We start from the raw sequence: 14,181 nt of genomic DNA, 5'->3' as shown, positions 1-14,181 counted from the left end.
CACTTCCTCTGGCTCTTTCCATTTTTCTTACACTCATCTCTCTCCTGTGGGGTCAGAGTTCAGCTTGGAGATAAGGGAAATGAAACAGAATCCTCGCTTACTCTCTGTCAGACTATCTGACTACACACTGTAGCGATCAGTCCCCTCTATCTGTCCCCCAGCGCAGGTCTCTGTGATGAGCTTGAGCAGGAGTCATCTCTCCTGGTGCCTGCTGTGTGTGTGTGTTTATGTGTTAGCCTGAGTGTGGAGATGTCCTGCACCTGGATCGGCTGAAACTCTGTGACAGAATGGAGACCCACAACCACAAACACACAAACTGTAAATCCTCCTGGGGTTCTGAAATCTCCAACTTCAGCTCAGCTTTCTTTTTCTTTGCTTCTGACTTTAGAAACATAGCTCAATTCAAATAAATGGATACAATCAAGGGTGCAGCAACAGGCAGCCCGAGCATCTGTTGTATATTCAGTACACAAATGCCACACTCTGCACTATTTATGGTACACAAATGAAAGCTTTTGTGAATACATACAAGAAGAAAATCTTTGAGAAGACTGTCACAAAGTCATCTTGGAATGTTTGCCAATTATCATTTTTTTCCAGTTCAGACAAATGCTGCTGCTACCATAGAAACTACAGATAATAATATATTTTATAAAAGAAGGCCATGAACAGCTAACTGACTGCTTCAACTGGGAAACTCAAGATCTCTTGCATAAAACTTTCTGAAAGGTGGCTTCTTGTCTGTGAATGCTGCTGTAGCATTATCCAACACACAGTCTGATGCAGTCAAATCGTGACTAATGATCTATCAGCGGTGGGTTGCGGTGTGCTTATGCCAATGCTTGTTATGCATTGTCAGCCTAATTTATAACTTTGGATTCTGTGAATTGTGAGTTTTTATTCAAAGTTGCAGGTAACAAATCCCTCAAAACAGAATAGTTAGGGGAAGAGATGAGTGCAACTTCAGACAAATTCTTCCCATGTGCTGAACAGTCATATAACAGGATGAACATTTTGAGAAAATATCTGTAGACAGATTGATCCATGAAGATCAGTGGGTCATGCTAGAAGCTTTGATTCTCAGACACCAAGAGAAAGAGAGAAAATGAGAAACAGAGAATATGCTTGTAAAAAAAAATGGATTATGGGTAGAGTGTGGCTGTTTGGTGGTTGGAGAGAAAGCAAAAGAGCAAGACAGGTGGTACAGAAAAAGAAAACTGGTAACAATAGAAGCTGAAAGATGTGAGACAGTAAACAGAACAAAGGCACTGGCAGGAGTAATCAACAGGAAAACAGGAAGAAAAAAAAAAAGATGTTAAGATCAGCAGAACAAAAAAACAAAAAGAGAAAAGGGAGCTGAAAAGACAAAGGGAAATGTAGCAGGGATTTGTCTTCTGCTGACACAAATTAGTAGAACAAAGATGGAATAATTATAACTACATCATTTTTTAGGTTTGAAGTGAAAGATTTTCTCTCAGTTTGTCTTTCATTAATAACATCTATACTTTTCTCCTCTCATTCCTCATTGTCTCTCCATTCGCTGTCACCATTTCTCCTGCTGCCTCGGGCGCGCAGCAACTTCGACTACAAACTACATGGAAGATCCCCAGACAGAAGAAAAAAAATCTGGTGGTCTTAAAAGTTGCAAATGAATTTTCCTCTCACCACACTAGCTGTTGGATGTCCTTCATTAAGTATGTGTTGTGCATGGAGCAAGCTGAATTATTCATGCTATTGCTTGGCTTAAATGAGATATTTAGAGTAAACTCAAGTTTTACGTCTTAGGGAGTGCCCTGGGCATTGCTGCAAATTAATAAAAAAGCTGGTAATACACAAGACACATTCCTAGCCTAAAGGATGGGATCTTTTTTTCTGTGTGAACACTTAAAACCAGGGGTTGGTAGTGTTCAATGAATTAAGTGCAAAAGAATAGTTTTGCTTTTGAATGAAACTATCTTAACAGTTAGCAGCATTTTAAATTTTATTGTAGTAATTTCGAAAAAAAAAAAAGGCTGCATTGGAAGCCAACAACATTAATTAATCTACATGTAGATGAACACGTCTGTGACTGTGTGAGATTAGTGTGATTATACTTACAGACCAGGACGAGCAGGAGTGTTGTGAACAGCATGAGTAGGCTAGTGCGGTGGGAGTGGGCGGAGCTGCAGTACCTCCTGCCTTTTGTACAGATGCACACCTGAACTTTGACTTCTGTGTTGTTGGACAAGGGGGGGACCCCTGAGTCAGTGATGAGCAATGGGAGCTGGTAGTTGGCTTTCTTCAGACTGTGCAGAAGCATGATTTGCGAGTGTGTGGCTGTAAGAGACAGAGAGAAGAACTGCAGTTTATATGATTGCATAATTAATAATCATCTGTCCATCTATTCTGCATTAACACATATTTCATAAAGAGGGACTTAGTGTGCATTTGACTTGAATATGTCACATTTTAACTGCTAGAAAAGGCATTCATGACTGAAGTGAAAAGATGGTGCCACTCAAGTTGAAAAAGGTTGTTAAATTTTGTTGCATCATGCTTTGAAACCACTTAAGAGATGTGTCAGAAAACACTGAAAACAGTTTACTTTGTGCTGAAATTTGACACGTGATAAAAAGCTCTGCATTCTACCTACATTTTTCTAAAAATGTACAACTGGGAAATTTAGTGCAAACTGTCAATAAAGTTTCATCAATCTATGAATTATGCATGGCAAAAAGAGTAAAAGGTGACTGCTGGGATCTGCAAATTCCCCTTGGTAAATCCAGACATCTTATTTTAAACAAACAAACAAAAAAAGTTTTTATCTGCAAATAGTGGGAGTGACTTTACACTAATGAAGCTCAGGTTTTTGTATACATTCAGGATAGTGGCAAGTTTTAATCTCAAAATTAATGGGCACTATTCTAGGAAATCCTCTTTCTTTTATTGCTTTAATACTTTGTGTGGTTTTAAAAGTTTTAAAATCAATTAAAGTTTATAACTTAGTTTGAGTTCCGGTGAGTGTAATAGCCAAAGATCAGAGAGCGAGGAGGAATTATTTTAAACACATTACACATAATATGAGACTGAAAGTTAGAATCAGAGCTGTAAAGAGTTAAGTGGACAAACTTAATCTTACATCTGATCTTCTACTGCAGACCACAAAGGTGAAAGCAGCACTGACAGTGCATATTTTATATTTTTAGATGGAAATCGGTTAAAAACTTAAAAAGTAAATCTATTTTTCAGCATCTTTTTCAATTTTACAAAACATTCCTCTGAATAATTATAAAGTCATATCTTTTGGTATTTTTAAAGGTACATTTAGAAAGCTCAAATGTTTTCCAACAACTTGGGTTTTTTAGTATTCACCAACTAAGGTGTACATTATAAAACAAATTGTGCTCTTTACAATCATGAAAATACAAGTACAACTTGCTCTGGTTAAAAGAACAAGCAGATGCAGATGGTAATCAACTTACTCATATTTATTTTTTACTCTGCAGTTGTGGTTGACAAAACCTACTCTATATATTTGATTAATGTGATGTTTTAGCTTTCATACCTGCTGCCCTCAACACTTTTTAATAGTAATTTTTATTATTAAAAAACATAAGTAAACATCAAACAAGCAAACCACAGCATAATTGAAAAGAAAAATATCAAATGGTTGCTCAGAAGGCCCCTAAAAATAAAATGCATCATTCAGAGTAAAAATATTACATTCAGCACCATGGACAGCACTCCGGTTGTTGAAGCATTTCTATTAAAAGGCTCTTTCACAAAACACCTCAAGCCTTAGATGCCTTCTGGCTTCCTCTGTGTGATTTCTGAATGGACCGAGGTGACGAGGGGGGTCGAAGCCAACCCACCCCTGATGCACCTTTCTGCGGTGTAGCGAGGTAGTAACAGAGCAGAAACGGTCGACATGTGAAAAGGTAAGCCTGCTTTGCGGCTCAGTAGTGTGATGAAGTGACGATGATGTATGGTCTATAAACAGGTTTATTACTGAGGGAAAATTGCAGAGGACACACAGCAACTTTGCATTTAGTTTAAAAATTGGGATGGCATACACTTTCTGTGACCACCCAGCCCCAGGATTTCAAAATCAAAAAAACATAATACAAAGTCATTTTGTAGGGGAACTGACACCTCTTTTTTTTCTTTCTTTTGTTAGATCAGCAGTATATTCTTGACAATGAAAAACTGGGGCAGTGGCAAAATTTGTGAACTTCTTTCTCTTCATGCTGAACACACACACCCACACACAAAGTTTGAGAATGTTATGACAAAAATATCCTATATTAACGTCTTGTGACTCGTGACTCTGGTCTGGTTACACAGATCATAAATTTCAAAGGGATTCATTTTAAGTTCATGCCTGTTAGAAATTATAGGGGTCTTATTAGAGAGCTAGTGGAATAATATAGCATGCCTTGCACAACTTGTTAAAAATTCACTTTGTTACTGTACATTTTGGGAAGACCAAGAAAAAGAGCTGCTGGATCAACTCCGAGTTTGATTCCTAATATAGAATGCCCTCAACACCTGTAAAACATCTGAAATTGGAGCTCTCTAGCAGAAAAAAAATCTCACCAGGCAGGTTTGAGACTCATCACATTTGCACTCTATTTAATCAGACAGAAAACTGACTTCCTGTTACTGTTTTACCTTGTTACATCATTCAGCCCAGATACAAGCTCATGTACATCTGTGCTGCCCTTTTTCTTACACTTTTTACTTGTAGGTCTATCAATTTGATCCCTGTGCAGCCAGGAGAAGCATTTAGATACTGTTTAGTTAAGTTACTAAACTTTTCATTCATGCTGGTGAGACAAAAACATTTCTTTTTTAAATGTGATTGCTTCTAAAGGTCATGTCAAATCTCTGTGCCTGTCATGCTACAATTTATTTGTTCATTTCTGTCAAAACAAAAGACATACGCATTAACAACAACAACAACACTGGATTTTATAATGTATCATCTTTTTTAGTGATTAGAAGGAAAGTGAAGCATCTTCTTTCAGATATAATTACATGACTCTGTAGCCTATAATCTGTGTAACGACAATTGTTCAAAACACAAAATGCTCAATATTTTTCCAGGTCAAAAAAAGATAAGTAAAACAATACCAAATAAAATGTTTAAACAGGTGTTTCAATGGGAAAAAAATATTTTGCATTGTCACAATACTATATTTCCCACCCAGTACATTTTGTGCTGACGAGGCCATGCTATGCCAGTTACCTATCTGTCTGTCAGCAAGATTACACAAAGTAGTCATTCTTGGTGCATTAATATCTAATAATAGCTAACTAAATGATTGATGACATTCAAACTGGATGGACCTTGGTAAAACACCAGTCTCTTCTAGCTGTACCAGCAAAATAATTTGATTTACAATTGTTGAAATTCAAAACTATTTTTAAACCTCTGTCCTACCAAGGGAAATATAGTTTTTAGGACAACCCAAACAGTTTGGGTTATCTACTGTCTTGTGGAGGCATAACCTCCAGCACCTCTGGATCTTTACACATTCATAGAAACAGTTGCACACACATCTGGGATAAGCACAATGCCAGTCCATATCAGCAGGACTGGGCTCTTTCTCTGCTGTCCCTATCGGTCTCCTCCAGCGGTGCTGACTGAGGATTGTCTGTACCGCCTTCTCCTGCTGTCAGTCACAGCTAATACCTCTGGGCAGGATTTAGCTCTGCTCTGTCACTCAAACACACACACAGACACCGCTTTCACTCATGCAATCCTGATTCAATGTCTGGTTTCTATGTAACCGTCTCTCTGCTTCCTTCATTGGATCATTTTTCTCTTCATCCTCATCATGCAACGGACATCTGCAGTTAAGCCTGCTCTACTCTGTAATCTGTATGGGCTCAAATCAACAGAATTGTACTTAGATGAATTGACCCTTGACTATTCTTGCAGTGAAATTGACTACAGTGGTTTGGTGCATTTTTTGCTAGTTTATTCATTTATTTTCATTCTTACATTCCCCAGGGGCCTTTCTGGACAACGTTGTGTGAATGGCTTTAAAGCTCTAGGTGAAAAGAAAAACAACATAACAACACGGAGAAGAAAAACCAATTCAGTGCACTGGGTCTGTTAAGGCTTGCAGGTATTGTTGGAAAGCAAATAGGTATTTTGATATTTAGACCACTTGATGTGCAAAAGATCTGCTGGTTCCATTAAAATCTTTGTGTCGTTCAACAAGTGAACCACTTCTTGTCACAAATAGGTATTAGCTGCAACTAATACACTGCAAAATCTCAAATAAGATTAAATACTCACAGTTAAGTCTGGTAACCTTCCACGTTTTGTCAAGGCCGGGTTGTTTTCCCAATTCTATCTTAAAGGGTGCTGCATTGGGTGGGAGGTCCTTGTCCCAGCCCCCAACTATGGCAACATTCATATCATGGGCATCTTCACACACTTGTGCTACTGATGGTACTACATATGGAGCATTGTCATTGTAGTCTTCCAGGTGAATGATCAGTGTACCCGTGCCTGTGGCTGGAGGGGTGCCTGAAAACAGAATGAGTATATTAGGACAGGATAAAAACAGGGATGCTCATTGATTTATTTGGCATGAATGTTGCTGAACATGTGACGAATGTAAACCATACTGGACAAATGTGAAAAGTCCAAATGACAGTATAACTGTTAATTAAGCCCAAAGACCATATCAAGACTTGATTTAAAAAAAAAAGTGAAGCCCTGCTGCTAAGCTGTACTATTTTAACTGAAACAATGCCGATCTGTGTCTTGTTTCTGTACGATGGAGGAATGTGGATATTTAAAGGAAACATTTTGACCTGGGATCATTAGCCTTCTCCTTATTTGTTTGGATAGGATTTCACGTTACTGAAGGATCGTGGTTTAAATTACTGCTTGGCTTTTCTCTATTACGGCTCTCTGTTTCATCATGATTAGAGGTTAATAAAAAACCCACAGAGCACTCAATAACAGCTCCAGAGGTCAGCTACCAATGAACACCTAATGACAAGGTGTGTAATTAGAAATTATAAGTGATATATTTTCTTTAATAAAACAACAATTTCAAAGACCCTAATTCAAAATGAAGATGTTTGGACAGTTTTAATCATCCTGACTTAAATTGAAGAGCAAAGTGCTGATGTAAGGTTCCCTGTAGCAGAAACAAAAACAATATGCATTCAGAACTATTTTTCTTTCCTTTACATGCACAATAATTGCTTGAATAAATTAGAAAAATAAATGGCAACATGCCAAATGTCAAGTACAACTGAAAATACACAAGGTGAAACAAATTTTCATCTCCATTTTTAAAGCTGCTTAATCACATGAAAGATCCTAATTAGCAAAATCAGAAAATGTTAGTCAGAATTTTAAACCATCTATCTTGGTATGTTCACTCTTTTTCTAAATCCATAACTGTGCTGTGAGCTAAGAGTGGAGAAATAGTAAAGACATGTATTAGTAATAATTTACCAGGATAATGGCAGCAAAGCTTTTTTATATACACATAAAGATAACATCTACATAGACACAATCTTGCAGTACCATCCAGTATTGAGTCTGTAAAAAAGCTCAAACTTCTCTGTACCCAAACAAGAATAATGGTGATAACATGAGGTAAATATACTTCCAGCTCTTTTAAAAATGCCAGCTGAATGCAACAAATCAATATTTTAGGTCAAAACAGAGGACAAAAGAGAAATAAAGCAGGCTGTCCAATGTTTTGCCTGTAACTAAAGTACGTTCTGCCTACTAAATGATTTATGGAATGGTGCAGAAAAATCATATCTACAACTGCTGAGAGTGTTTAGCAGATAATCATTATGATCTGTTTACCAAGTTCAAAACTTTAATTTCATTCTCCGCTGTAAAAACCATCAGTGGATCGTTAGTGTAAGAGATAGGGAGAAATCAAATGCAATGGTAGGGAGTTTGTCATCGCTGCTGTTAATAGTCGTGAAATGACTACTATCTCTACACTCAGCTGTTTTTCTGTATGCCGCCAAGGAATGAAAAGAAACAGCAAACGCTCCTTATTTACTATAGATACATATGGCTGTGACAATATCACCTACAGATCAGGAGTGAAGAGGAATTACTTCAGTAAAATCAGATGGAAAATGTGTTCAAAAGCAAATCAAAGACAGAAGTTCTTTCAGGCAGGACTCCAGATAATTCATTATCACTAGAGATGTGAAGCCAAGAGAGTGGGGATAGAACTTGAATCCCCTGTCAAAGAAAAGATGCAAATTTCTACCCATTTGCAGTATGCAGGGTGTCTCTGTGCTTGGCTAACTTTAAATGAAGCTGTTTGTCTTCCTAAATGAATACTCCCCTCACCAATCAGTCTATTTCTCTGCACCTCTCTGCTCCCACTCTTCCTTATCGCTGTTGCATCACGCCTGTGTCATCATCAGCCTGTCTTAGCATCAATGGAGCTTGTCTGCTGGCCTCTACTTCACACCACTTTGTCATAAAAGTTCTGGTAAAACATGCTTTTACTTTCCAGAGGAGGCAAGCAATCCACGGCTACAATGTACATGTCCACCCTCTGAATTTTGAGCACAACAAAACACAGAAAAAGTAAACCTACTACCACACCAAATTTTAGCTCAACATCTGTAAAATTGGCAAAGGTGGAGACATTTTGGGTTTTCTAAGTTGGCAGTGGCAGCCATCTTGATCTGGGTTGACTCCGAAATTTAACGTGTAGCAGACATACATCATTGAGTGATTCACAAGGCATTTCATTAACAGACAGTTGATTCCAATAGATAATGGCAAAGTTTTACACAGAACTTATCCTATCAGTTAGTGTTCAGAGTACAAATGGGGAATCGGTCTCATTTGCTAACACACCTGACTTTAGCCTAATCTTGATGAAATTGGTTGAGTTTTTGTAATTTTTGTGTTTGCTACGATTGCTCTGCTGTGGCAGCTATCTTGATTTGGTCAACCCATTGATCACTTTCTGAAAGTTTCAATAAATTCCTTTCAGTGATTTGTGAGCTATTTTGCTAATCATACAGACAAATACACAGCCAAAAGCAAAAAGATAATTGCTCGCCTTTACCTTTGGTGACAGGCAAAACAAGGGAGGATAAAAAAAGGGGACAACATCCAAATCCTGGAACAAAAAGACCTGCACAGTGGAGAAATTTTGTTGGGAGGTGAAACAGCTAACCACTCTATTATGAAGTCTTGAGTTTGAGAAAGATCTCTATCTTTGGCTTTCTGTTTCCAGAATTTACCATATTTGGACAGAAAAATGGAGTAAAAAGTGATACTTTTATCTTGGCTATATAAATAAATGTACCTACCTACCAACTAATAATTTATTAATGTCACTGTTTTCCAATTAGACATCAGCAGTAAATTTTATTAGGGAACTAAAGATGTTTGGAGTCAGCTGCTAGCAGCCATTAGTATTGGTCTTTAATGCACTTTCCTTTGGCGTCACATTTCAGGCATTGTGGTTATGTTCATTTTGTATAGGCAGTCAATACAGCAAATGCTGAGAAGGACATCTAAGCAGGCTGAAAGCAAAGAGTAAGACAGCTCACATTTATTGGTAGTGAGCCAGGGAGTAGCATAATTATTAGATGGATAATTTAGCTAAACTGATATTCAAATTATTTTTTTAAGTAAGAAAGTGGAAAACTGATGTCTTACTGTATTTTTTTATTTGCACAGGGGAGAAAACAGTTGCTGTCTTACAAATTTGTAATCTTACTTTTCATGCTTTGAGAAAAAAGAAGGTAAAGCAAGACAGTAACAGGAAGATGCAAGAGTTGCCTCAGAGGAAATGTGTGTAACCCTGCAAGTTGGATGTGTGTCTCTGTGTTTGTCCAAAAAGGTTAAAAAACAAAAACAACTGGAATTCTTTTCTGTAGCTGAAGACATTTTGCTTCTCATTCGAGGAGCTTTCTCAATATAGAAAGCTCAATTGAGAAAGCTTCTCAGATGAAACATCTTCAGGTAAAGAATAGAAGTCCAGTTATTTTTGTTTTTAAAGCTTTTTTGGATTTACCACATCCTGGATGACTTGGAATCTACATCAACACATCTGTGTGTGTTTGTTTGATTAAAACAAGACCTTTATTTTTACTTAAAAAAAAGCAGTTTACTCAGTGTTACTAACTTAACCACTTGGTTGTTTCAATAACAGTTGCATTTCTAACACACCCAGTTAGTCTCCATCAGTGAATTAAAAAAAACTGCAAATGTCTTCTATTTGAGACAGTTTGTTGGAATATTGTGCCAATATTTCTTTTCACAGCCCATATTTACAGTGCTAATTATTTATTGGTATTAGGTTGTCCAATTATTCTTTTGAAAACACAAGATTTATGTATTTTTTCTTTGATTCCTTCATTTTTCTGTTACTTCAGTTCCATGAAACTTGAAGAAATCTGAACCTGTTACCTGTGATGTGTAAAGAGTCAAAGGATTGTTTGACTCATATGAATGTCAGCATCTGATGCTGCCTAAACCTAAAAACTAAGACTGTCAATCTGATAAAGATGACAAAGATAAATGAGTAGCCATGTAGAAATCCTGACAATGATGTCCCAACAGCTAGCATGAGAAAGAAAAAACCATCTTTAGCTAATTAAACTGATTTGTTGTCGCGGCTGTGCATATTTACCAGATGCTACTCACTGCACAATCTCTGTTCTTGTCCCTTTCTGAATAATAGTTTGTTGTTTGTATTTTGGAGTTGATCTGAAAAGTGTAAAAGTTTACATTCTGTCAAATCTTAAGTCGTCCAGTTACCTGTGAGATTCCGCCATCTTTGTGTTTTGGTAACAGAGTAAAATTAAATGTATGTAAATCATTTAGTTGCTATTTTGTTCAATGACAAACACTTTTAGCAGAAATTAGATAATTAATGATGAATTACTTTCACTGTAAAATGTAACACTCTGTAGCTAAAATTAACTTTATACAAGTGGGGATCGATTCTAATAAATTGCTTTCAGAGCAGGAATTACACTAATTAGAAAATGAGATTAGGTTTAATTGTCTCCATCAAAGTAACTCTTCAATAATAAAAATGCCTGCGAGCCAGCATAGGCACACAATGTCGGCAGCAGAACTCAGTTCCATAGATTAGAAATAACTATCCCACCATTATCGGTTCAGTGGTGAATTAAAGATAATTCATGTATGGTGCTGATCATTTGCAATAATTACTTATCATATAAAATTCTGTAGGAAATGTTTTGCTTTTGTTACCATCATTCAGAACCCTCAGTCATTGGGTGGGTATTTCCTGGATTTAAGTATTCAAAAGCTTATCTGACAAAACCAAGACGCTTTGTAAAAACTCACACGAAAAGCTGTTCTGAACAGAGCCTAAAAGATAAAAAAAAAAAACTTAAAGGCCTAGCGTTTCTTGAAAGAATACACATCACCTGCTGCCTTTCATGCCAGAACTTTAGACTAAGATCATTTTATATGGAGAAATGAAAATTTTGCTATTTTAGTATTACCTTAAAACTAAGACTATTCACAATCTTATGCAATATTGCAATATTACAAGTGATCTGTTAGAGCTTAGAGTATGTACTGAGAATGACTGTAATCCACCGCCACACTTAGTTTTTGGCTCAATATCTGTAAAATTTACTGAGTTATCTTTACTGTGATGGACTTGTGACGTGTCCAGGGTTACTCTGCCTCTCGCACAGTGAGTGCTGGAGATAAGCACCAGCTCCCCACCAAACGGAAAGGAAAAGTGGGTAAAGAAAATGGCTGAAGTATAGCCGTTTTTCTGTAGGTTAAAGTGATTAGTTGTGCTCGCCACTTTGAATTGGATGGACCCCAAAACTTAATCAGTTGTACATGTAAATCCAACATTTTATTAAAATCCATCCAGTAACTCATGAGAGGTTTTGTCAACAGACATAAAAGGTTGACACCAACAGTCAATGCCAAAGTTTCAAGCAACAGAGTTAGTTTTAAACACAGATCCTATGGGATCAGTTAATGCTCAGAATAGAAATTTGGAATTAGTCAAAGCCATTTTTGAGTTTACTAAGTTTGCTCAGCTGTGGCGGCCAACTTAGTTCAGGTTGACTCTAAAAGTACACCCAATGATTACTTTGCTCAAGTTTCATTAAAATCCATTCTGTAAATAGTGNCCCCCACAAACACACACACACTCAGTAGCAAAAGCATTATTGCTCCACTTTCACCCTTCGAAACAGGTGATAAATCATATGAAGAAAATATGGCATTAAAAAATTGAGTTTTGTGTCATTTCCATGAATTTTATAGGACTGTTAAGTCAGTGCTATGTCTAATATATATCGAAGATAAGATTTCAGACTGAATTTGCAACATGTTACTTTCTTAGTCTAATGAACACAGAACAGGCTGATGAAAGTTGAAAAATAGGAGTTTTATTCCTTGCTCTTTTCCTCCATCTCTGATTTCCACCACAAATGGTGACTCCTCCACCTTCTTCCCTGGTTGGTGGTTAAAACTGTGCTGTTTTTCTCACATCTTCTCTGAGACAAGAGAAGCAAGCAAAGTGATTGACTCCTGAGGCTGTTGGGGCTAATCCACAGCTACAAGCAACAAACAGGGTTTTCTTTCTTTCTTCCTGCTTTTTTCTTCATATCTTTCCATCTAACCCCCAAACACGCTTTTGCTCCAAACACTTTGGCTTTAGGCTAATACTCTTTTTCTATCCGACAGCCACTTCTGTTGTTATCACATTTTTTTCCCTTTGCTTGTCTGTTAGCAGACTTTTTCTTCTCACTGTTGGAGAGGAGGAATAAAAGACAGGTTTGTACCCAGCAGCAGTTTGAAATGTACCAATGTCTGCCCCATCGATGGCAAGGTGAGCAGAAAATCCATGATCTGTTTGGACTTGGATTTCCCTCTAGGGTGAAATGTGTTGCGGCAATGACATTGTATGAGAGGAAAAGGGGACAGGGAGCACAACAAGTTCAAAAGGTGAAAAATTACAACCACTTCTATTTTCATTTTTGCCAAAGTCACACATTTGATCACTTCTTCCGGCAAGTGTCCCGGCCTCCAGTGAATTCACCTGATAATAACATGTTCCACTTGTGGAGTTTGTCAAGGACAAAGCTGAAACAATGCTTTCCTTGTACAGCTACATTTCTTTTGTTCATTAGACTTAATATTACATATCAGGACAGCTTTGTCACAAACAGCCACTGGATGATGCCCTTGGTTAAAAATATTCTGCTGTCTTATTACACTTATTATTTCTTCAGCTGGATGAAAGCAAAGAAAAAACCCCAGCTGGTATTAAAAGAAAACAGAAGCAAGGCTTGTGTGCTTGTGTATGAGCAATGGATCCTGGTAAAATGTCACAATATATCATGCACATATATATAACAGTCAAGAAGACTAATTCAAAAGTGGATTACAGCAACTAATAGACAAATAAGACAAAAATACACTAAAAGAGAATAAACAAGAACTCTGCAGTTTTATTGTGAATATAGTGAAGGCATAGCAACCTTTGAAGGAATGCAAATCCTTTCATGCTGTTATCCTTTCATGTTATGTTGAGAATGGACAGAGTTATAACCATAGAAAACAACATTATGCAGTTGTAGATGACAACCCACTAATTACTTTCTGAAAGTTTTATCAGTGGTATATGAAATATTTTGCTATTGGTACAGACAAACAAAGACACACACAAATGCAAAACCATTTTTGCCCTTTCACCTTCAGCAGCAGATATCAATAAATAAACTATCTACCTAAACATGCTTAAATTGTTTTCTTATTAACTAAAATGGTCTTTCAGCAAAACAAAAAATTCAAATCTTTATTACTTATACAACACTGGGATGTATTTTACGCACCCATACCTGCATTTTCCCATTTCCATCTATGCACTTCATCCAAGTGAGCTCTTGTTCCAGCTGTGATACCACTCACAAAAACCCACATCATGGTAAAGTTTTTATAGTAAACACTGATAAAATCTTGTCTTTTGTTCAATAGCCATTGTACTTAAGTCACGTTATTTAAGAGCACTGCTAGTATAGATCAGCATTTACAGGAAGGAAGACAAACAGGGATTAGTCTTCTATTTCAACTTCACATTTTAGGTCTATTGTTTTCAGTTTCCTTTTTATTAGTTTCATTGCTTTATTTCACACCAAATTCTTTTTGATTTTTGTTTTTCTTTAAAC

At 36.9% G+C, this 14,181-nt stretch overlaps 1 protein-coding gene across 1 annotated transcript in view; it reads right to left on the bottom strand.

The window, feature by feature from the left end:
- Positions 1–14,181, bottom strand: part of cdh13 (cadherin 13, H-cadherin (heart)) — a 299,969-nt gene that overhangs the window by 10,483 nt on the left and 275,305 nt on the right. The window contains exons 13-14 of the mRNA XM_017419005.3: positions 6,287–6,520; positions 2,098–2,316 (exon numbers count right to left, since the gene is read on the bottom strand). Coding sequence (XP_017274494.1) covers positions 2,098–2,316; positions 6,287–6,520 — 453 coding nt within the window. The remainder of the gene's footprint in view (positions 1–2,097; positions 2,317–6,286; positions 6,521–14,181) is intronic.

The sequence above is a fragment of the Kryptolebias marmoratus genome, linkage group LG11 (genome assembly GCF_001649575.2).
Source record: "Kryptolebias marmoratus isolate JLee-2015 linkage group LG11, ASM164957v2, whole genome shotgun sequence".
Lineage (NCBI taxonomy): Eukaryota > Metazoa > Chordata > Actinopteri > Cyprinodontiformes > Rivulidae > Kryptolebias > Kryptolebias marmoratus.
Note: the sequence above shows the minus strand (reverse complement) of the source record. Positions and strands in the feature narration are given on the sequence as shown.